General features: G+C 47.1%; 1 protein-coding gene across 1 annotated transcript in view; it reads left to right on the forward strand.

Annotated features, from left to right (window-relative positions):
- The window catches only part of LOC142583233 (angiotensin-converting enzyme-like), a 99,974-nt gene that overhangs the window by 33,702 nt on the left and 42,661 nt on the right, over positions 1–23,611 (forward strand). Inside the window, exons 2-4 of the mRNA XM_075693605.1 lie at positions 17,800–17,970; positions 20,011–20,169; positions 20,284–20,371. Of these exons, the coding sequence (XP_075549720.1) occupies positions 17,800–17,970; positions 20,011–20,169; positions 20,284–20,371 (418 nt within the window). The remainder of the gene's footprint in view (positions 1–17,799; positions 17,971–20,010; positions 20,170–20,283; positions 20,372–23,611) is intronic.

Here is a 23,611-nt window from a genome sequence, read left to right on the forward strand (position 1 = left end):
TCCCCTCCCCGCAGTGGGCTCCTCTTCTAGGCCGGACGCCAGGTGGCCGACCGACGATGTCGTTCGGCGACCTCTTCGGCCCGCTCCGTGACTCGGAGTTGAACCTCCGGGTCCGAGCTGAGCAGCGCGGCCTCCCACTGCAATTGGGTAGAGAGCTGCAGACTTTTCGACGGCTTGTCTTGATTACATGAGTATAGGATGTGTGGTGTGTCTGCCTTATGGTGCCCACAGAGAGAACAGACGGGGCTGAACTGCTCTGGGAACCATATGGAGTATATGTACGGATTAAAGAAAGTGTCTGTTTGGAGCTGTCGCCAACTGACTTGTTGTGTTTTACTTAGAGATCTATGTGGTTCTGGGAAGATTTGTCTTTCTTTCTTAAAGTGGGCAGTAATTTCTTTGTAGGTCGTCATTCGCTCCTTGGCCGACCTGAGCTCGGGGTAACGCACCTCCCGGTTAACTACGAATCCTCGGGCAAATTGGTGCGCCGCCTCATTTCCAGGATGGCCTGAATGGGCGGGGACCCAGATCAATGTGATCTGGCGGGTATTGGAGATTTTTCGTAATATTCTGATGGCTGCTGAGTGGGCCCTTCCTTTGCAAAAATTTCGAATTGCGGTTTTAGAGTCGCTGATGATGTATTTGGCAGTGGTGGAGGTAATAGCTAAAGCTATGGCAGCTTCTTCGGCCTCCTCTGGAAATTTTGTTTTATCGATTGTCGCTGATGCGAGGGGAGAACCTCGATGATCGACAACTGCCAGGGAAAGGCGTCTCTGTCCGCATGTTCTGCCACGTCCACATGCGCCGTATCTTTCTGAACTGAAAATCTTTCGTGAAGTTTTTGTGCCCTAGCCTTTCTTCTGTTTGTATCGTACTGTGGACGCATGTTTTTGCGCAGAGGATGGACTATTAAGTGTTCGTGCACGTGTCTTGGAATCGGCAAGGTGTGTGCTCGGATTCCTTCATATTGTATGCCTGCCTTCTTTAGGATGAAACGTCCCGTTTCAGTTCCTGATAGTCTTTCGTATTGTGCGGTGAGGTGTGCTTCCGTCATTTCCGCTAAGGTGTTATGAATTCCTAACTGTAGTAGTTTTTCATTTGGGGTATGACGAGGGAGGTTGAGCGCAATTTTATAGGATTGTCGAATTAGAGAATCCACGCCGTTCCTTTCTCTGACTGTGAGAATGACGTATGGTGTAGAGTAGATGACTCTGCTAAGAACGAAAGCCTGAATTAGTTTCCTGGTCTCGGCTTCTTTAACTCCTCCTCGCCTATTCGCGATGCGTCTGATGAGGAAGGAGATTTGGTTGACGGTGTTTCTCAGCTTCTTAATTAGTGTGTCGTTTTTTTGGTTTGACTGTATCAGTATTCCCAAGATTCTTAGGGTTTCCACTTCTGGGATGGCTGCCCCTTCCGCGTAAATTTTGATCTCGGGCGCTTTATTTTTTCTTTGACGCTTTGGGTCCGAATACCTTTTTCGAAATTCAAATCTCCCGCCACCCAATTAAACGGGGGAGTGGTGACATTGCATGCGCCATTACCGCCCTTTGCCGCCGTCGGTGAGTAAAACGGCGCTTTACTTATTCGGCAGTTGGACGAGCCCGCTGCTGGCATTACGAAAGTTCACAGCAGCGCAAATGTAATTAGAGATCACACCAAACTCGCACGCTTAGCCTCTAGTGGTACTACTGTTGGATTCTAATGACACGAGCGCCTATAAATAGATCAGCAGTTCTTGTCCCAAGAGGGCATTCGTTATTAGCATGCATCGAATGAAGACTTATCGCATTATATGTATTTTTGCTGGTGAGAAAACGTCGACGTACTCCAGATGAGTATACAGTGGGTCAAATGTGAATGAAACAAGGAATAATAAATAACAATTTCGCCCGTGTGCCAATGGAAGGGAAGCGCAGGTGAGGACGGCGGAAGAGAGAGAGAGAAACTACTTCATGTAGTCGCCTGCAGAACGACACCATGACTAAAAGGCGCCGTGACGCGGGCCCTGACGTCTTCTCAGCGGGTGGTCTCTACTCAACTCCAGCGCGTGTTATTCCCGCGGTCGGTCGCCCTGAGGGGCAACGTTCCGTCGGTTTCTCTCGGCCTTTGTCTTTCAAGAGCCGCCGAGACCTGACGGCGGAAAATTACGTGGGATGATGAAATTAGGAAATTTGCGAGGGCCAGTTGGAATCAGTTAGGGCAAGACAATCGGAGATCGATGGGAGAAGCCTTCATCTTACCAGCGGACACAAAGAAAGGATGATGATGATGATGATGATGATGATGATGATGATGATGATGATGATGATGATGAATTTCGCCTTTGTCAAGGGAAGGTGTTTCAGGCGACCAACTATTCCTGTTATGGGAGCAATCTTTTGAATGAGAAGATTTATATGATTAGTTCAGGACATTTTTGCTGGGAACACCGCGTTTACACACTTAAAGTGATTAACAAGTTCAGTGTTATAACCATTAAAGAAACAATAGCTACATGTGGAGAGGTTTCTTTGTTCTTTGGTCTAAACATAATCGCCTTTGTATTGCTGTAAATAATTTTCATACGGTTAGATAACAACCGTAATGCTAATTTTTGCAATTTGTCATTACACGTATCTTTAAGGTTTTTATTAGCATAAAAGAAAATGCTGGTGTCATCGGCACGCATAACAACGTTTGCACTGCGATTATTACGTACTACATCAAAACATATAAAGTAAACTACAGAACACCTAATATACTCCCCTGCGGAACTCCGCATTATATAGCTTCATAAGCTGTGACCTTGATATATTTATTTGGATAATTTGTTGCCGATGGCATAGATAAGTGTTATTAGCACCAGTGTGCAGCCTCGTATGCCATAATGATTAAGCTTTTTATTAGAAGTTCGTGGTTAACTAAATCAAATACCTTAGTATAGTTAACAAACTGTCCAAGGGTTACATATTTCTTTTGAAACTGTGTTAGGTTGCATATATTAGGTTAGGCCAGTTCTGTGGGTTTGTTTTTGAGAAAACCGAATCAGCACACTGTCAGCAGCTTGCATCATTCAAAAAAAGATCTGACACTCTTAAATGTATTTACCTTCTCGAAGGCTTCTGAAGAAATTTGCAGTAGATATACAAGTATATACTTTCCTAACTCATTGCGATCACGTTATTTTTACAGCATTGCTACTTTCACAATATGTACGTTTCACTGGAACAATGGAGGTAGCTAATCAGTAATTGTATATATGCGAACAATAATCGGTGCTAAAATATAGCCAACAAATTTCACCAGCCTTATCCCGATATCACCAATGTCACTACTACTGTTTTTATTCAAACTTTAATTTTAGACAAAATCGCTGTTAATGCCACAGGGCGGAACAACAGAGGCTTCTCATTTTGCTTTTGTTTTTCTAAATAAACAGATGTATCGGACGAGGCTAGGTTGCAATAGCCCTATTAGCGGGATTGGATTAGATTGGAGCAAACTTTATTTGTGCCTGCAGTTGGCGAAATTGTTGGAGCCTCGGCCCAACTGAGCGCCGCCAAGCTGCTTACCATTAACATTCAGTTAAAGTGTCAATAAGGTGTAATTAACATCCAGTAAAACAGTGGTCGGGATTCATTAAAGTGTTCAATCGGTTTTACACCACCTCGCATCATCCCGTTTAGATATCTGAAAATAATCATCAATGTTCTTTTCTTGCAAACGGGAGTTTCGTTAGTTGATAAGTTACTGTAGTGTTTGAAAATACTTTAAAGGTTGTCTGGACTACAAGTAGACATAAAACTCCGATATAACTGATCATAGTCTCGATGCGTAGCTAAGGGGTTATCCATGGCTTACGATTTCTTTTTTTTTTTTACGTGCATTTACAGGGAAGTGAATATCGTGCACGTACTTAAATGTTTCGACGAATAAATACGCCATACACTTGCTGAGCGGTATTTGTTCTAAGTACTGCATCCCAATTAGTATATTATTGCTTCGAGAAAATTACCGACTGCTTGACAAATAAAAAGAAATAAGGAAACCAACGATTCTGTTCAATATAGTGCGCCGTTGCATTAGGAGGCCGGCGTGCTTTAAAGATTCGTATGAGTCAAAACTATATATATATATATATATATATATATTCAGGTTCCATGTAGGACTTCTCTTTTTCTTACGCAGAACAGAGGTGTGTTTCCTCGCACTATTTTCTTGGCTAGAACAGACGAGTTAAATAACCCCGCTTGCCGGAACTGTCATTTGGCCCGCATACAAACATAAATATCTGTCGAGATACGAACTCAGTAGCAGACAGCCGCCAGAAGAAGAAGCAGTCACATTAATTCCGGGACGGTACACAAAGAAAGCGTCGCTTTAAAGTTCAACTTAATTCATTTTCGTGCATCGCTTCAACACGAGCGTAAACACATCATGAGCATAATGTAGTTAGTATTTGCGTTAATGTAACATCACACAACGTTGAACACACTCAGGAATAGGTAAGCATCCGCATGAAAGAAGTCTCGTGTCAAAGAGCTCGAGCAGTGTGTGTTTGCTTAAGCCGCCGTGCGCGCTTCCACACAGCATTTGTGGCGTCCCTGTTAAGCGGTGAAGTGTTACTCGTGACATTATTTTCCACCTGAATTACAAGAAATTAATAATTTGCTATCTTAATTGTTTTTGTCGCACTGAAAGTCTTACTCAAAGCATGGTACTACCCCTAAAGGTAACAAATAGTTTCTATTTTCCTTGCTCACTCGAGAAATAATTTTGGAAAATCTTCGCAGCTACCTTCAGTGCCAACGACTGCTATCTCAGATATGGCAAACATCGAAACCGTTCTAATAGGTGTCCAAATTTTAGGCGTATTGCCCAATGTTTGGGAGCCCAAGCATAGAGAAAGCCCAAGTATTGCGAACCTCCATTTCTAGTTCTGACCCAGAGTCATGGGACGCGCAGAAGGTGCAGTGGCGTCTGCGTTGTTTAGTTGAGGTCGTGCACTCAGACGACGCAGGTCAGAAGAACTGGCGGATACTGCAAGGAAACTCCGTATTGCCCTTTGGGTGAGTCAACTGACTCCGCTGATGCGGTCATGGCAGCGTGACCTACGCAGGCGTTTCCAACGCCTCATCGCAGCGTCCTCTTGGCCAGCTGCTGCTTGGCAATGCAGACGTAATCCGTGTGCACACCCTGAAGTTAAGCGCTTTGCAAGGAACTCGCTTTTAAGACAGCCGAATGCATTCGGTTCTGTGGGCCCTAGAGCACTTCCTGTTATGTGGCCTCCCGCGCGTGATTATTCGCTCTTTGTAAAGCAATTTGAAAACATTGCGCGTACGAATACGAGAATGAGTCACGATAACGTCGATATGCTTAGTGATCTGCGTCAGGTTCTACCCGAAGACGCTGAACGTCTTCGTGCACAACCGTCAGCTGACAAGGTAAAAGCAGCATTATCTTCCATGAAGCGTCGCTCGGCCCCAGGACCGAACGGGTTACCCGTTGTTAGATACGGACCCTTTTCCTGGCATCACTCGAGTTCACCAGACCGCATCGAATCGCCGTCGCACCCAATTAAGGTGCGTAGAAGCGTGTCTAACAGGTTACCGGACCTGTCAGACAAGTTGGCGACCCCTACCTCGTGCGCCGCACGTCTACCTATTGTCCCTCTGCTTGACTCTTCCCGAGAGTGCAACGGGAGCCTGGCACGATTCCAGGTAATCTGGGTCCCGAGCGAAGTTGGTTTGCAGCTCTGAAATGTCGCTCGAAAACAACCCGTCTCCCCCAGCTGAGCGCTTGCATACCCGTAGGCAACGCCATGGCAAGTCACCCCTCGGACAATGGAGCCCTTGGAGCGACCCCCCTGAGCCGACTGTGACGGCACTTGCACGGGCGCCTAGCATTGGAGGAAAATGACGACACCTGAGCGGGCTCGACGATTGGCCGAAAATGACGTGACCCCGAGACACCGAAGGGGTTAAAAGAGAGAGACAGGGAGCAGAAAGAAGCATTCCTTCATTCATTAATCTCTTTCGGGCTTCTTAGCACGGGCCGCAGCGTTGTTGGCGAGTGAGGGCTCGGACACTACTTTGAAAACGTGCCATGTTTCGTTTTTGTGTTATGGTCCTGGTGGAATTGTGCCGGGATTGTGACTCAGTGCTCGTATCGTCTCTTGTCGAAATAAACTTTTTCTAAGCACTCGTTTCTGGTCTGGTTTTGTGTCACTGTACTCGTGCTCAAAAGGGCTGCTAGACGGCATGGCGGCGCTGAATAATTGGAGTCACTGGTATTTATTACAGAAATTTGAACACGTACACCGTGTTCCAGCTGATATAGCACGTGTCTATACATATTTCATCCACGTCATTGACTATACCCGGCGGCAACTTTCTGTGGCAGCACCGCCAAAGCTACGAAGCCCAAGTGCACCTATACTCCGTTTCATACATCAGGTGCAATGCTGTGGAGGCTAGAGATACTTTTTGTAGTGGTTGCGTTCGCACTTAGAAATAGTCCGGTCGGTTTCTTTTGACCCAGTGTTGTGAATATTTTCTTTATATAAGGTCAGTTCTGAATGAAAATAAGAATTGACCCTTGAAGCAGACGAACCATGCGATCATTAGGCTGCTAACACGTACTTTATACCAATTTGCTTTTCGTTGTTTTTTATTCGCATCCCGTCACGGCAGCCTCACGTTCATGATCGCGCGAGCAAACGCCGCTGACGCCCAGCGAAGCATAGACGGAACGCGCGGAGTGATAAAATTTGGAGACCGCACTACTTGCGTAGCTTCCATAGCGTTGCACATTATGTATGAAACGGAGTTTATATATTAACGCGATAGCGTTAAGGAGCTCGTGTCGCAGAAAAGCCGGTGTCGTCGGCGTCGGTGTCGGCGTCCGTGGCGTTGGCCGTGAGCGATAAATCACGGCAGGCACTTCATAAATAAAAAGCAACTTCCAAGATGGGCTGGGTGGGGATCGAACCAGGGTCTCTGGAGTGTGAGACGGAGACGTTACCACTGAGCCACGAGTTTGATGCTTCAAAGGGGTACAAAAGCGCCTCTAGTGAACGCGGTGTTGCCTTAGAAACGAGCTGTTTCTAAGGCTCAGGCGTGCGTCGCTTGATCAGGCGCACATTTCGTTGTCGCGCCGAACGCTGCGTTGCTCGACGCTCACCGCGTCCGATGCGGGGCGCGTAGTCGCTGCGCCGTAGCCCATTGTCTTACACCCCTTGGCGGGTCGACGGAAACGCTGTCGCGTTCCACTCTTGAAGGCGAAGCTTAAGCGTCCTCCAATTTTTGCTATGTAGTTCGCCTATGTAAACATCTGAGGGCTACGTAGAGTAAAAGAAAGCATACCAATTATTCTATTTCACAGCGAAGATCTTTATGGGTAGGTTCTGTCGGATCTCGTCTCCGTGGACATACACCAACAATGTTTCATACGTGGGCCGATCGGGAAAATAGTGCAATGCAAGGTCGACCCGCGGCAGACGCGCAATTCGCCGTTAAGAGGCCCACATTCAAAGCTTCGCTGATCATCCTTCTTCACATAGTTGAAGGGCACGGATTTTTTATTCTTCAAGGTTAATTTTACGGAATAAGCAGACAACTTGCTATGTAAAGGATTACCCTTTCTTGCCGTTTCTCGTTTTCTGGCTTTCTGGTGGCCACGTCTGATTTTCCTGCCTGTGTAAAGAAACATGGCGCCGCTGGGATGCATTAAAGCGTGAGATATTCCAGTGCACCATACATGAGCGCCTGTTCCTAAGGTGATCTCAATTTCACAATCAAGATCAAATCAAGATATTGGTGTGTTGCGGAATATTTCGTTGGCTGCATATGACTACGGCAAAGGTGCTGTGACGGCACAGCAGCCTGTCTGCGGGAGAAAAACCGGTTTGTGTGGGAAGCGGCGCGCGGAAAACGTTCTGCGTTGCGCGTTTTCCCGCCACTGTGAACGCGCCTTAACCTGCAACGAACACGACCTGCGCGAGGGTGTCGGCGGTCCCAATGGCCAGCCACCTTGACGCTGGTAACTTGGTCGTCTTCAGTGAGTCCGCGACCTGGGCAAGCACACCTGTATATGCAAAGAGTAGCACGCGAAAAAGAAAGAATGCAGCAGATCCAACGAGTTGGAATCTACATATATACAGCGAAGGTCTGTGTGAGTGCACAACGATTCGAAGCACTAGTAGACGCACGCACGCAAGCACGAGCACACACGCAAAAACATAAGCGCGGGCGCGCACAAATGATATCGAGCCTTGTGTTAAGCGGAGTTGCTGACTACGAGCGAGTACAACGGACACCTTGAACGCATCGTGGTTTCGGAGGCAGCATGCGCGTACGTGCACAGCGCAATTAGAATCCATTCTGTCCCCAAGAAGCGTTTACTTCATTACCGTGCAGCAGCGCATGCGCGAATGTGAGCTTTCTGGTTCCTTTAGTTCCCCGCACGGCCGACGCCGCTGCTCCCGCGGATGGATGGGTGGATGCTATTTGCGTCCCCTTTGGAACGGGGAGGTGGGTTGCGCCACCAAACTCTTGTTATTATATTGCGTAATATCCTACCTACGTTTTAAAAAAAGAGAAAGAAAGGAAATAGAAAAAAAAGACACGAAGGATCCCCATCACCAAACTTTCTGAACCCCTATTGGCAACTTTGTACGCCTCCGTTTTTTTTTTTTGTTGTTGTCGTTTCACTGCTTTTTTTTCGCCAATCTTTCAATCGCCTCTTACTAATCTCTACTGCGGGCATGTTTACTTTCCCCATGCTCTCGCTTAACCCAATGGCTTCAAAGAAGCCAGAAGTGCCAGATCTATCGCTAGGCAGATTTCTTCACATTCTAATAAAACATACTCCATCATTTCGCTAGCTTTACCGCAGCAAGCATATGCTTATTCTTTCTTGTTGTATCTCGCTTTATAAGTGCTTGTTCTAAGGCATCCTAATCTCGCTTTGAAAGGTAATGAGCTTCTCTTTGATTTATCGTAAATTGTTTCTTTCCTAATTTCCTTTTTCCTCTTAAGTAGTGACTCATAGCAGGTTTCTTTTCCATTGCCGCCACCTATGAGATCATCTCTGCCTCTCTGACTTTCCGTTTAGAGTTCTTCGTTATGTTGCTTAATATACCGGTCGCATACTTGCTGGTAAGCTTCCTAGTTCTTTTCCTTCACTGTGACTCAATGTTTTCCTGTACAAGTATCTAAACACTCTCCCAACCCATTTACTTTCTTCCATATTCCTCGTCGTTTTTTTTTTCAATTTTACTCTGAGCTTCTCCCACTTCCGAGCTCGACCGGCCCATATCATCCTGCACAGCTTCATTTGTAGTCTACTCGAGAGCGCCCAGTGCGAGGCATCCCACTGACCCTTGGTTACCATCTAGTCCTGGCGGAGGGGGGAGGAGGGGGGACGCCGACACGACTTCTACTATTGTCTTCCGGTGTCGCGCGGCGTCTCTTGCCTCTAAATATACCGAAAACCACCCGGGACACCGCTAGCTTGCTCTGCAACCAACTGTTGTATGCCGATGTAAGTTGGGAGTGAAACGCGACCGCGCATACGAAGCTTTGTGGCCAATCATGCTTGGCGCCATAACTTGACTGAGAGATCCGAGCTCTGCATGGCTGCGGTTCGTATGTTTCTCTTTTCTATCACGAGACTGTTCGTCGCCCGCACGAGCCACCCAAGGCGGCTTGGGAAGCCACACTACATTTAGAGTTTAGGGTCTTTGGGTCGACCCTAACGCAAAGACCCAAGGCACCCTTGCGTTCTGCGCATGCTCATTTGTGGCCCGCTATCTTCTCGGCGCCCCAAGGCGCTTGGTGCCCTAATTACGAACTCCCTATTGCATCCCCGAAAGTGAACAACCAAGATCGCCGACTTCGTATGCCGTGGAATTTGCTTGCAAAACGGCTTGCTTTCTTTACGTGAGACTTCTAATTGCGCACTTCTTGCACACTCCGCGCTTTAAAATAAAGTTTTAAGAAATTCAGGCAGATCCATCTCCATTTCCGACGTAAAACGAAACATTCTTTGGTGTGATTGGCTCATGAACCATGTATATCAAGTGTGGTTTCAGAGGTATAAATTACGAGGAAATGATATTATTTGCCGCGAATTATAGACAGTCTCGATATTATGTACTCATATATTTACATGCAGCCCATTGCATATATATTACTTGTTTATATTTTCACTGTAGATTCATAGCGTCGTGTTGCACCATGGTGTTTCTGAGGCTTCGGTGTCTTCTAGTGCGACTGCGGATCGGAACGCGTGAAGCGTCTCAAGGCGCTGGCTTTCCCTCGAGAAAGTGTGTTCTATGCCTCTTCTCTACGCCTACGTCCGTGACGTAATAGTTTCAATATCAGGTTTGTGTGCTGAAGGTCCTGTGTTCGAATCCTACCATCGGACAATTTTATTCATGCTTATTCAATTATTTATAACGCCGTACTTTGTTGAAATCGATGAGTTAGTTTGCTAAGTCACAAAGCCTGTTTAAGTCAAAAGGAAGGAGGCTAGGCGAATTCATGTACTAAGCGTCATTCCCATGCTGGCTGAGTAGTTCGGCTTGCAGCTCCCATAGGCACATGCGCCACGGCTCCCTCTAGTAATTATTGTATAGACCTCTGTCCTTAAAACACGTAAACGTAAACTGCTAAGCTACTACTTCGCTATAACGCTCCTAGATGGCGCCACCATCCCGTTAAACACGTCCGGCGTGAGAGGCCAGATGGATACAAAAATGTGCCTCACTCTCTCGCACAAGATCCAGAGGCCACCACGAGCACACTGCGCACCACAACCGAGACACCAGACATAGACCCGCATTTACTTCATCATTGGAACGCCCGCAGAGGGTTGACACGACGATGGAAACAACGCCTCAACCGCAAACTTAGGAAACGTATAGATTAAATTACACGGGAATCTCAGGAGTATGCAGAGATCCTTACGAGGAATAACTGGCGAGGATTTTGCGATCGCCTCTCAGGCACATTGAGCACAGAAAAAACGTGGTCGATTCTTCGCTCACTCACAGATCCCACCACAGCAAAGGGAAAAACATTTCAACAGCTGCACATCCTAATGCACTAGTACAGGGACGATGTCTCGACAGTCCTCAGATAGCTAGAGAAGCATTTCATACCCACAGGCCCGCCGCCACAGTACCCTGACTATCCTTATGTAGGCGAGGCGAACGAATTGCTAGACGCGGACATCACATCTGACGAGGTGCGGGTGGTCCTACAAGACCTACGCCACAACACGGCACCGGGAGCCGACCACATCCGATTCGCCACCCTTCGTAACCTCAGTGACGCGGATATTAACCACCTCACCCATATCTTCAATGACTACTGGCGCAAGGGCATGCTTCCCCAAGCATGGCGACACGCCGTCATCACACTGATCCCGAAACCGGGCAAGCCTGTTAAAGTTGAAAACTTACGACCCATCTCCCTAACATCCTGCATTGGTAAGCTCATGGAGCATGTACTCTTGCGGCGTCTGCAGTCCTTCCTCGAAGAAAAATCATTCTTTTCTAACTCTCAATACGGATATCGGGCTCATCTGTCTGCCAAAGATGTGCTTTTACAATTGCGAGACGAAGTCATACGACCTCCGTCATCCGCCCAAACGAGAGCACTCATAGCCTTAGACCTAAAAGGGGCATTCGATAATGTTGAACATGACCTCATCCTTCGCAATGTTGCACATTCACACTGTGGAATTCGTATGTACAACTATATCCGCGCATTTCTTCGAGATCGCACAGCCACCGTAGGAATGGGACCGCATCGATCCGGTACGATTCGCCTTGTAGGACGTGGGACACCCCAGGGCTCAGTTCTTTTCCCTACTTTATTCAATATCGCGCTCGCAGGACTCCCCCGACTACTCGACCAGATCCCTAATGTCGCCCACGCTATTTATGCGGACGACATTACTATCTGGTCGACACGGGGTTCCGACGGAGCCATCCAGGACCGAGTGCAGCAAGCAGTCGATACAGTTTCCGAGTACGCGAGAAAATGCGGCTTAAGATGTGCTCCGGAAAAATCGGAGCTCATAATCATTAGCCCCCGGAGCCGTTCCTCTACTCCCCCTATCACTGTGCACGTGGATGGCACACCGATACCACAGGTTAATCGTGCTCGTGTTCTCGGCCTACACATCCAAGCGGATCGCAGGTCAAACTACACTGTTTCTCTTCTATCCAGACCCAGATTGAGCAAATTCTGGCCATGATCCGGAGGGTCTCCAACAGGCGCTCGGGCCTTCGAGAAGAGGAGCTGCTGCGCTTGGTGGAGGCATGCGCGATCAGCCGCCTTACATACCATCTCCCATTTCAGCGGTTGACCCAAGCGCAACAACTTCGCATCGACGCAATGATTCGCAAAGCGACGAAGCTGGCCCATGGCCTCCCAAACTATACTTCCACACACCGTCTCCTTAACTTAGGGACACATAACACACTAGGCCAGCTGCTAGAGGCACATTGGGTCAGCCATCGCCAGCGCCTCCTACTCACTCCTACTGGCCGCCATCTTCTCACAGGGCTAGGATACTCTGTCCCACCCCTTGAGTCTGAAACCCGTCCAATGATCTTGTCGTCAGCGATACGCCAAGCACTAAGTATTCATCCATTGCCACGTAATATGCACCCCGAGCATGACAAAGGGCGGCGCAAAGCCCGTGTACGATACATTGGCCGCATGCTTGCAAACATCCCGGAAACACACACTTTATACACGGACGCTATACCTCGGTAGTTTTGGATGGCACCGAATCCCTGAGAGACTCTGCTGCAATGCGCGGAATAAATGCCGCTTACGGAGAAATTCTCGGTGTTGCTCTTGCAATTCGATACGCCATCCGTGTTCCTGAGGAAGTGTATATATTGACGGACTCGCAACAGGCATGCCGGGCGTTCCTATCAGGACATGGCATCCCGAGAGCGGCGCACCAAATTCTCAAACAGATCCCGCAAAATACACTAACCACACCTCCCCGCATCCACTTACTCTGGACCCCTGGTCATACCTCGCTGCCGGGTAACGAACGCGCACATGCGGTTGCCCGAGTGAGTGAGTGAGTAAAGACTTTATTTGAAAACAAGGTATTGACGGATGACCTTGTTGTTAGGCAGCCACGAGCCCCTGGGCCCGGGCGGCTTCCTCAGCTCTCTCGATGACCTTGGCCTGCAGGTCAGGGTCGGAGCTGAGCAACACGGCCTCCCACTGCTCAGTACTACTTATTTCGTGATTTGTGTGATTTTCGGCTGGGCACGACCACATAATATGGAATAGATCCGCTTTTTGCTTACAATGCTTACATGTATTAGGGTATTGGTCCGGGTAGTAGTAGTGATAGGCTATGGGGTTGGGGTAGGTGTTCGTCTGAAGTCGTCTCCAAGCTACTTCTTGTCGCTTGTTAAGCGATTTGTGTGCTGGCGGGTACTCTGCCCTGGCTAACCTGTAGTGCTGAGTTATTTCCTGGTAACTGACCATGCGATCCCTCCCTGACCCTAGCGTGAGCCGTCCGGGTGCTCTGTTGGCGAGTCCTCGAGCGGCGGTGTGGGCGGCATCGTTGCCGGGTAGGGAGGAGTGTGCTGGTGCCCAAATGATCTGGATTGGTCGTGGGTGTTGGTTTGTGTCTATTATGTGTTTTACGGGAGCCGAGACCCGACCTTTCGCAAAATTGCGTACTGCTGCTCTGGAATCGCTAATAATGTAATGACAATGTGTGGAGGCTATTGCCAGAGCGATAGCCGCCTCTTCCGCTGTTTCGGAGCTTCTGGTGCGAATTGAACCACCAGCGCGTATTTGACCTGAGGAGTCCACCACTGCAAGGGACATACAGTTGCGTTCTATGTATTCTGCTGCGTCGACATAGACTACGTCTTTGAAGGAGTGGAATTTCTGATGTAGGGCTTTGGACCGCTCGGCCCTCCTTTCCTTGTGGAATTCGGGGTGCATGTTTTTAGGGAGTGGATTAATTTTGAGATGGCGCCTCTGATCGTGAGAAATGTCTACTTTAATGCTTTGCATCGACTCGTAGTTGATGCCGAGATTCTGGAGGATGTTTCGCCCGGCGGCACTCTGAGCTAGCCTTTCGTATTGAGATATAAGGTGCGCTTCTACTAGTTCATCGAGGGTGTTGTGCACACCTAGGGCTAGCAATTTAGCGTTGGCCGTTCTTATAGGTAGCCCAAGAGCCTGTTTATAGGCCCTCCGGATAATCCCCTCTATTTTCTCTCTCTCAGCCGCTTTGAGGCAGAGGTACGGGGTGATGTAGGTGATGCGGCTGAGAACGAAGGCTTGTACCAACCTCATGAGGTTGGCTTCTTTCATGCCAGAGTGTCGGTTGGCAATTCTTGAAATGAGTCGCATCGTCTGCTGAACGCATGCTTCCAGTTTATGAATTGTGTTGCCGTTGCGCCCGTGAGCTTGCATGAAGAGGCCTAGTACACGGATGGTGGTCACCACCGGGATCGCGCCTCCTCCGGCTCGCACAGTGATTTCTGGGGATGGCGCAGTGTCGGATTTGCGGTTTGTAGGGGCTCTGAGTAGGAAGAGTTCTGATTTTTGCGGGGAGCAGGCGAGGCCTTTGTCGGTAACGTACTTTTCAACCGTGTCTACAGCTTGTTGCAGCGTGGTTTCTATATCTCCATCGCTACCTTTAACCACCCACAGGGTAATGTCGTCTGCATACAGACTGTGGTGTAGACCTGGAATCTGATTAAGTTGTTCCGGTAATCTGATCATCGCTAAATTAAAGAGGAACGGGGATAAGACTGATCCCTGCGGTGTGCCACGACTTCCAAGAGGGATCTTGTCCGATTGTAGTTCTCCTATTCTTAGTTCCGCTGTGCGGTGGTTGAGGAAATCTTTGATGTAGTTGTAGGTCCTCTGGCCCACACCTAGGTACTGCAGATTCTCTAGTATAGCCTGATGCGCTACGTTGTCAAAGGCCTTTATAAGATCAAGGCCCAGGACAGCCCGAGAAATTTCCCTCCGGGCGACTCGGCGTGGTGAGGCGACTAGTTCAGGGTGGGGGGATCCCTTGCTCCGTTACAAAGACATACTCCGTCATTATACACGCATTCGTCGCACCCACGCCGCACCACCGCCGTCCTTCTCGCGGGAGGAAGCAGTGGCATTACGCTAGTTACAAACCGCAACTTTTCCTAATCTTGTCTCTCAATAAATTCTACCCACACTGTTATGCAAATCGTTGCCCTGGCTGTGGCAGCTCGCCCACAATCTTCCACGTCATGATTGAGTGCACTGCAAACCTCTTTCCTCCCTTGCCAGCTCTCCTTGACCCCCTACGCAACAAAGAGCTGTGGGACGATGCCCTCCGCGACGGACCTCCCGAGGTCCTCCGAGCAGTGATACAACGGGCTCGAAACATCGCCGGAATCATCTTAGGGACCCTGGACTGAGGGTTCCTCGCACACTGCTCTCGCCATTCAAATATTAATAAAGATGTTTTACTCTCTCGAACTCAGCAAGAAAAGCTACACCTTTAAATGTTCGCTTACTAAATGCACTTCCTATACAACATATTGTACGGATTGCCATAAGGTATTATTGCAATGGACTGTGACTGCATATGCAGTTCAATTTAAGCGTATAATTATAGGAGGCCTTGTAGTAATGTGTTTACGAGAAGAGCGCCATGAACAATTCTATCTGTTTCTTCAGCGACATTTATAGGTCAGCTCACTGTTTATGTATTTTCGTTCGCTTTTCATAAAGATTATACATCTCGGATTTACCTTACCACAATTTCACTCATAGTATGAATACACCAAGCGGGCTCATGTACAAACAGTCACACAGAGAAAGACAAGAAAAAAGACGCTAATGTGTTATATGCGCTGGTAAAACTCTAACTCAAACCGCCAGCAACATGTTGGGCCTTCTTGGCGTGGTAACATAACCATGAAAGCTCCGCCCACGTAGCTTTGGATGTGCTGCTACACAAAGGTTTAGCCGGGTATATGTAAGACGCTGTTAAGTTCGTGGAATACTGTTCAGCAGTTCTTGAGGAACTACAGCGTACTCGACAAGCATATTTTATCTTGGTGATAACCTAAAAGCGCGAGAAAACAATATACACGCACGTAATCACACACACATACAAACACCGAATAAAGACCCTTTTCTTCATTTCACATAAAGGCTTCTGACTTTTTACAGCGAAGACGTTTATGGCTAGAGTCCCGTGCATTTTTCGTGTCCCTCAACAAATCTGTATGAACAAACAATATCATCATCAGCAATGGATCGTGGCTCCACAGCTGGCTCCGTTGCCATTCATCATGCCAGCGTTCCCATAATGCCCCACCCTCTGCGAAGGCGCTGACGACACTTGCCTTCTGCCAGTCTGTGGGGTGATTTCGGTATCAAATTATTTGCCTCAATATATCGCAAAATGAAAACATGGATGTATATAACTAATGTGTATAAAGAATGTATAACGCGAATGAACGCAAATGTATAAAAATAAATGTGTGTGCCCGCATTCCGTCACGATGACCCCCGATCAAGACAATCAGTGTCTTCGTACCTTTGTTCTGATTCTGTGTCACCTCATAGTCGTGTGCTACACAGCTTGTCATCCACCTTCACAGAGGGGTGGCTCATATTTCTTTTTGTATGTGTTTTGCGCGCTGAAGCTGTTACGAAGACGGAACATGTTTGTCAAGTGCATTACAGTTGCACAATAATTACAAGACAGTAGTCCGTAAACTTGACGCAAACTTACGTAGTCATTCGCTTGTGTGAAGAGAGAAAAGTGGGGGCCACGTTTCTTTGGTATTCGTATTCGTGAGAGGACATGCATGTGCGTTGGTGTGTTTTCCTGTGTTCTTAAGCTGTTATCAAGATCAATTGCCAAGCACCCAGCTACAAGTTCTTGTAAGCATCTCGCTTTCCGAACGCTCTCTTGCGCTTTCACGATGACTTATGGAATTAAACAGTAACAGATGCGTATTAATTGGTGTGTCTAGATAAGCCACTAATTTACATACATGTAACCCGAATGACGTCACTTTAGACAGTGTGCTATACTATAATTACTTTGGCGTTGACATCAGTAAAGACCTGGCGGGAAATAGCCATGCAGCAACATATGTTGTCAACAACGCTTACCGTGTGTCAGCATACCTTCACCGTATAGCTCTGCCAAATTACATTCTTCAGTTAAATTAATGTTGTACAAAGCGCTCCGTTCGGACAAAATGTGAATACGCCGCGGCAGACGAGGCACCGTGTCACACTAATTTAGGCGGCTATCCTGAAATGGTACATAAATAATCCGTCCCCTTCGTACTCCGAAATTAAATCCGAACCACGAGCTTCACATTAAGACAAAAATTAAGCAATGAGAACTTCCCATGATATGCGTAGCATTATATGGCAGTCGGCGCGGTGCTGAATGTGTTGTGCGCGCTAATGATGTGTGTGGGTCATGCTGATGTACGAGTAGTATGCGTTATTTATTTGCATATGCGCAAGGCAGCATGAGCAGCGGTTGATGTTTCTAGTAAGTCATTCCGGCACGCTAATCTCTGCTTTAACAGACGTCGTCCACTAACCTTAAGGGACGTATATCTCCACATGTTATTGCAATAGTTAAAGCCCATCTTCGTTCACCCACTACACGTGTGAAAACCGGCAAAACCAGATGTTTTAAAACTTTGTGCTGATGTAGCAGTTAGTTCGTAACGGTGTCCAGGTGACAGTGAAGCGGAGTAATAAGCAATTGTTTTATCTTTATTTTACTTTACAGGACACCTACCTTACTACTCTGTCAAATGTATCAGCCTTGATAAAAGACGAGACATTGGCTCTTACCTTTATAGAAGAGTTGAACGATCCGTTTACAACAATCAACAATGTGGACTCAAGTTCTCAGTGGGACTATGCAAGCAATATCACCGAGCACAACCAAAACAAATCGGTAAGCTCAAATCCAATGGCTTCTCGTTTCATTGTGAGTTTGACGCTGCGCAGTGTCGAGCAGGCATTTATATACCAGCTGCTTTTTTTAGCTGTACAAATATTTAATAATTGCCTGTGGCGTATATTACAATTCTACCCTTCTAGCTAAGTTACGGATGAGGCGTTCATTACTACCACGAGAAATAAAAATACTTAAGTTAATAATTAGCATAATTACAATAATTACGTTTTTGATTAATGACTTTAAGACATATGTTTCAATCTACGAATTGTACCCGGTGAGTTCGCAAGGCGTATCCACTTAGAACTAATTCTGAGGACTACACCAATTTTGGCATATACTATTTTCAGTGCGTCCGGCGAAATGCATTGGCGTTCCAGTTTGTGTTGTGCTCCAATGCATAAAAAACTGTGTGTGTTTGTGTGTGTGTGTGTGTTTGTGTGTGAGTGTGTGTGTGTGTGTGTGTGTGTGTGTGTGTGTGTGTGTGTGTGTGTGTGTGTGTGTGTGTGTGTGTGTGTGTGTGTGTGTGTGTGTGTGTGTGTGTGTGTGTGTGTGTGTGTGTGTGTGTGTGTGTGTGTGTGTGTGTGTGTGTTTAATGTAATCGGAGCAACAGTGAATTCTCACCGCAAGTTTGACGCCGTATATCTCCAATCCGGTGCCATCCTCAGAATTCGTTCCAGGTGGATATGTCTTGCGAACTCACAAGGTACAATTCATAGATCGAAATATACGTCGTAGAGTCATTAATCAAACATTTAATTAATGTGCCGTATAGGCTCGTGTAAGCGCCGCACCCGCGAGAGGGCCGCACTCCCAACTTGGCAGCGTAAAATATAAGAAAGAAAAGGAACTTTTAACGGAGAAGCAATCACCTTCGGTATCCCGATGCCGCGCGCGCGCATCGGCGAATTTTCGCTCGCTGCGTACTTCTGAATGCCGCTACTAGGTGGCGAGTGCTGCACGTTGACCTCTGAGGCAACAATACATGCACCCTGGTTGTGCACAAGTCAAGTGTGCACGACCCACACCAACCCAAGTAAAGTATGCACAAGTGTGTGGTACATCCGGGTTGTGCACAGGTCAAGGCTGCGCCGGCACGATATTGACGAAAAGGTTGTGTCCCGTATGGAAGCCGCACCTCACGAAAATTGTGAAAAAAGAAAGTGCGGCCCTTACACGAGTCTATACTGTAATTATGTTAATTACTCACTTATGCATTTTGCTTTCTCCTAGAAGTAATGACCGCCCCATCCTGTAATTTAGCTCAAGATTTAGAATTCTGCTACCTGCCAAAGGCAATTTTAAAAAAAAATATGCTACAGTTAAAGAAAACACTCTTATCTAGAAAAGGTGGCAGCGACGCTGCTTTGACATGAAAGGTCTCGATTGATAAGGGCGTGTAACTACACTTGCAGATTAGCCCCTCCTCTGCGAAACTTGCGGGTTAGCATCATCATTCAAAGTAGCAACTGATGAAACTTTGCCACGCAGGTCATCTTGCAAAGTAGAAACTGATGAAACTTCGGTACGCGTCAGCATATGTGCACTGTAAGTTGGTGAGCTACTTGTTCACGTGGCTTAAGTAAAAAGGAGAAGTAATACGGCATTTTTGCCACGTCTTACGAGTTCAAAACTCCTCGTGCTGCCAAAGTACAACAGTTTGTCAAGCACTCATTTAGCGCTGCATTGTAGTGCTCAGCCCTTGACGGAGACGCAATCATCCTAACTTGTTCTGTCCGTCGGTGCGAGTTACCACAAGTTCCAAAAGACCAGCGCAGTTTATAATTAAAGCGTACCGAAAGATTTTGCAGAAACGGTCTTGTTCTTTTGTTCTCGGTCCCACATGCATATTGCTCTTAGAAATGCGATAATTTGTTGGGTCTTGTGTTATATTACGATACATCCGATTTTCGCTAATTATTTTCACAAAATTCCCGAAATAATTGCTTTTCTTTCTTTCTCTGACGTCACTTCCGATCGCTTTGCTGCTCACGGACCGCGACAACTAGTGCCTCACTAATTGTTTTCGCCTTACAGAATAAGGTTTCCACCGAAGTCGCCAAGCTCGAGCGTGAGTTTGGAATTACGGCGAAGCGTTTTGACTGGCAAAATTTCAAAAACAATTCGCTAAAACGAATATTCAGGCACGTGGCTACCATAGGACTCGCTGCGCTTCCCGACGACAAGCTCGAGAACGTGAGTACAATCATCCCTGCCTTCTTTAACTGAATCACACTCGTTAAGCCATCGCGTAGACTACTATAATGCTGAAATTACGACAAAGCTCACATATTGTTTCACTGCGTTCAGGCGACCATTCTTAGTTCGAAGATGGCCGCCATCTACGGGTCGACCAAGGTGACCGTGGGCAAGGAAAATGACCTTCCCTTGGAACCAGGTAAGCGCAATGACAAACCGCCTCGTAATTTTTTCCATTTCTATAACTTCTTTGGGGGGGGGGGGGAATATGGAAATATTAACTGACAAAAGTACACAGAATTACGAAAAGCTCGCCTGCCGCCACCTTACCTCAGCGGCTACGGTGTTTCTCTTGCTCCGATGCCCTGTAGCTTAATTATTCCTTCCTATTGATCATTTTCGTGGCAATTCCATAAGCGCTGCCATGTTTGATCACGTGGTGATTCGTCCATTGCTTGCCTGAACTGCCTCCGTTGCTTCCGTGTTTACAATAGGTGTGCATGAAGCCGGTGCGGCTTAGCAAAAAGCTCTGTTTCGGCAGATATTGCAAGCGGTGATAGGGGGACGACACCAAGCTTTGGCCGCAGCTTCAGAGAACACGTAAAGTGCTTTGGGAGCTGATGACGCTATGTCCAAACGGCGCGAGCATCGTATATCGTGCTTTTTCTAAAAGCAAGGCTAAATATTCATTTCAAGCTATCTGAACGTTTCGCTAATGAATTAAAAAGGATTAGCGTGGTTTGTTCTTTGTTCTTTAGTTCGCAAGTATTTTAAAGAAGCGGCTTGTTACATTTCTGACTCAGTAAATTTACTCTGTGCGGTCGCTATCTGATTATTTTATGCCTAATCGCTCGCGGGTGTGCTCAGTTCCGATAGATTTGTTCTCGCTGCGCGCAAGGCTTGAAACGTAGCTGTTCTGTACGTTGTAATACTTTGTAGCAAATATGTATTACCACAATTAACTCGCTTACTCTTGTTTACCGTCACGAGACATTCAGCTTCGACCATTCGTGCGCTATCGATGTAGTGCGTCATTCATTCTGCGTATATGGTGTGCCTATATTCAAGCATGCGTCCGTTCACTGATTGACACGTTGGCGATAGAGTGAGCGTGAGATATCGTGCCAGTTGAGGGTAGACGTGTGTTGACGCTGTTCGCGAAACCTACTATGACAGGACGCGGCGCTACTCCCTTTGTCATTGTTTAACGAGCGGTACTCACGCTTGCCGTCGTTCCGGGGCTGAAGCACGTTCTTTGAAGGTTAGCGATACAGGGCTGGCGGATGAGCAAATTTGTGTATCCTTGAAGAAAACCGTACATCTCGATGTTCCGGTAACACGTACGAACAGCTGTGGCAACGGTCCGCGAACTTGGCCACACAGATTCATTCCATTCCTTAATAAGCCAGTCACTACCGCGCACGTCTTCAATACACACGATTCAATCCAGCATGACTGGAGCACACTGCGTTAGCGGAAACTCAGTTGCATTTCCGATAGCCAATCTTACAGACGCGAGGTGGAAGCGGTAATGGTTTCGTATTCGTGCACGTGTCGCTGAGGCCTCGTGCGGGGCGCCGCCGAAAGCGCCATCTCGTTCCGCTAGAACAAATTGCCCCGCGAAAAGGGTCAATATAGGGTGTTTATTTACATGCGCGGAATTTTCGAACATTGCCTGTATCAGATAGCACAATTGTAATCCTTTAACTAAATATCTCGTCGAGGTGGAAATTACACGAAAAATCAAATGCGTCATTGATAAGTTAACAAAATTCCGCTAATTAATTTTCTGGCTAAATATATTACAGCGCATATTACAATATATGAATCTTAGAGTTTGCAAGCAGCATCGACCTCGAACGAATTCTGGGGATAGCTCCGCTTTCGAGTTATGCGCCGCAGACTTGCGGTAAAGAGGCGTTGTTGTTCTGCCTACTACTTATGAAAACATTTTCACATGTGGGGAAGCAGAAACGTGAATGGAACCCCAATGCATGTTGTCGGACACGTTGAAAATTAATATTTCGAAACTGTTGCCGTCCCGCGATTCGTTCCAAGTGGATAAGCCTCGCGAACTCACCGGCTACAACCGGTAAATTGCACTACTTGCCGGAAACTAAATAATTAAATAGTTAAATAGTACAATTATGTTCATTACTCAATCAAGCATAATTATTTAGAGCAGGAGTTATGTCCGTTCACCTCACCGAGTAATTTAGTTCGTCGGTTAAAATTGTGCTACCTGCCACAGAGGATTTTAAAGTTGTTGTTGTTGTTTGAAGCTAAAAAAAAGCACGTGGTTATAAGCCAAGTAGGAACAAAGAGGACTATCGTAAAGGGCATACAGTTTCCGGACTTGTTTCGAGTGGGTGTTGTTAGGGATGGCGTCTGAGACCACGTGGCGAAAGGAATTTCAACCAACCCTCTCACCCTGCCTCGTCGAAATGAGGTGTGACTTCGCTTGCCATTGTGGGCGTCCTGATCCACGCGCAGAAAGAACTTTCTTTCACCGGACCTTTTACCGGGCCTCGTCGAAATCAAGCGTGACTTTCTAATTCGTCATGACCGTTTCGAGTGTGCCTGTCTGCCGGAAGCCCCGCAGTGTACAGCCTCTTTTGTGTGTGTGTGTGTGTGTGCGAGTTTAGAGAGGCCCTTTCCTCGAATGGGACCTAGAAGAGAACTTCCACGAACCCGCAAAGCGCAGAAGAGGCGGACATGCGTCTACAATTCCGGGAGGCGGGACAACTTCTTCCTTTCAGCAGGCTCGGTATAACCAGAGGAGGAGGGGTCCTCTTTCCGTGCCGGTCACGTGGCATCGACGGAAGCAAGATCCCGCCCACGATTGTAGACAGCCTATTTAAGGGGCTCCGAAATGTAATTTTACACACTTCATGCTCTTCTCATTTTCTTTCATCTACCTTTGAATAAACCATGCAAGTTTCGCACTAGCAATCGTCTCGCCCTTGCTTGGTCGCCATGGTCTACTGGATGCCTCCAGCCCGCCGACAACGCCACGCTACCCAATAAGTAACGTCGGTCGAGCTTCGATAGGCAGCAGCAGTAGGATACGCTACCCTGGAGTGCGCAACAGTGTGCCATGCGAACTCAATGACTCGTGATTTAAAACAACTACCTTTAGGCGAAGAGCTAAACGGGCAATTAATTTTTGCTGAGTAGCTGTGTATTGCGGTACCTCATGCAAGTGATGTGAACCTCTTCAAGTAATCTCAGGCAGCAAAATACCCCTCTTCACCAGAGGAGATTCCTTGATACCTTAGGTGTTCAGGATTTTAAGTGAGAGGCCTGGTGTACATTGCTTCGTGAAGTACTGAATGAATTCATAACGCTTAACAAAGCCTGGCGCGTAGCACTCATACCCCGACCTAGACTGGTGCTCTCACGCCAAGGAGAGCGAGAAACAATGTCCATCTCATTCGTC

The sequence above is a fragment of the Dermacentor variabilis genome, chromosome 5, assembly GCF_050947875.1.
Source record: "Dermacentor variabilis isolate Ectoservices chromosome 5, ASM5094787v1, whole genome shotgun sequence".
Taxonomy (NCBI): Eukaryota; Metazoa; Arthropoda; class Arachnida; order Ixodida; family Ixodidae; genus Dermacentor; species Dermacentor variabilis.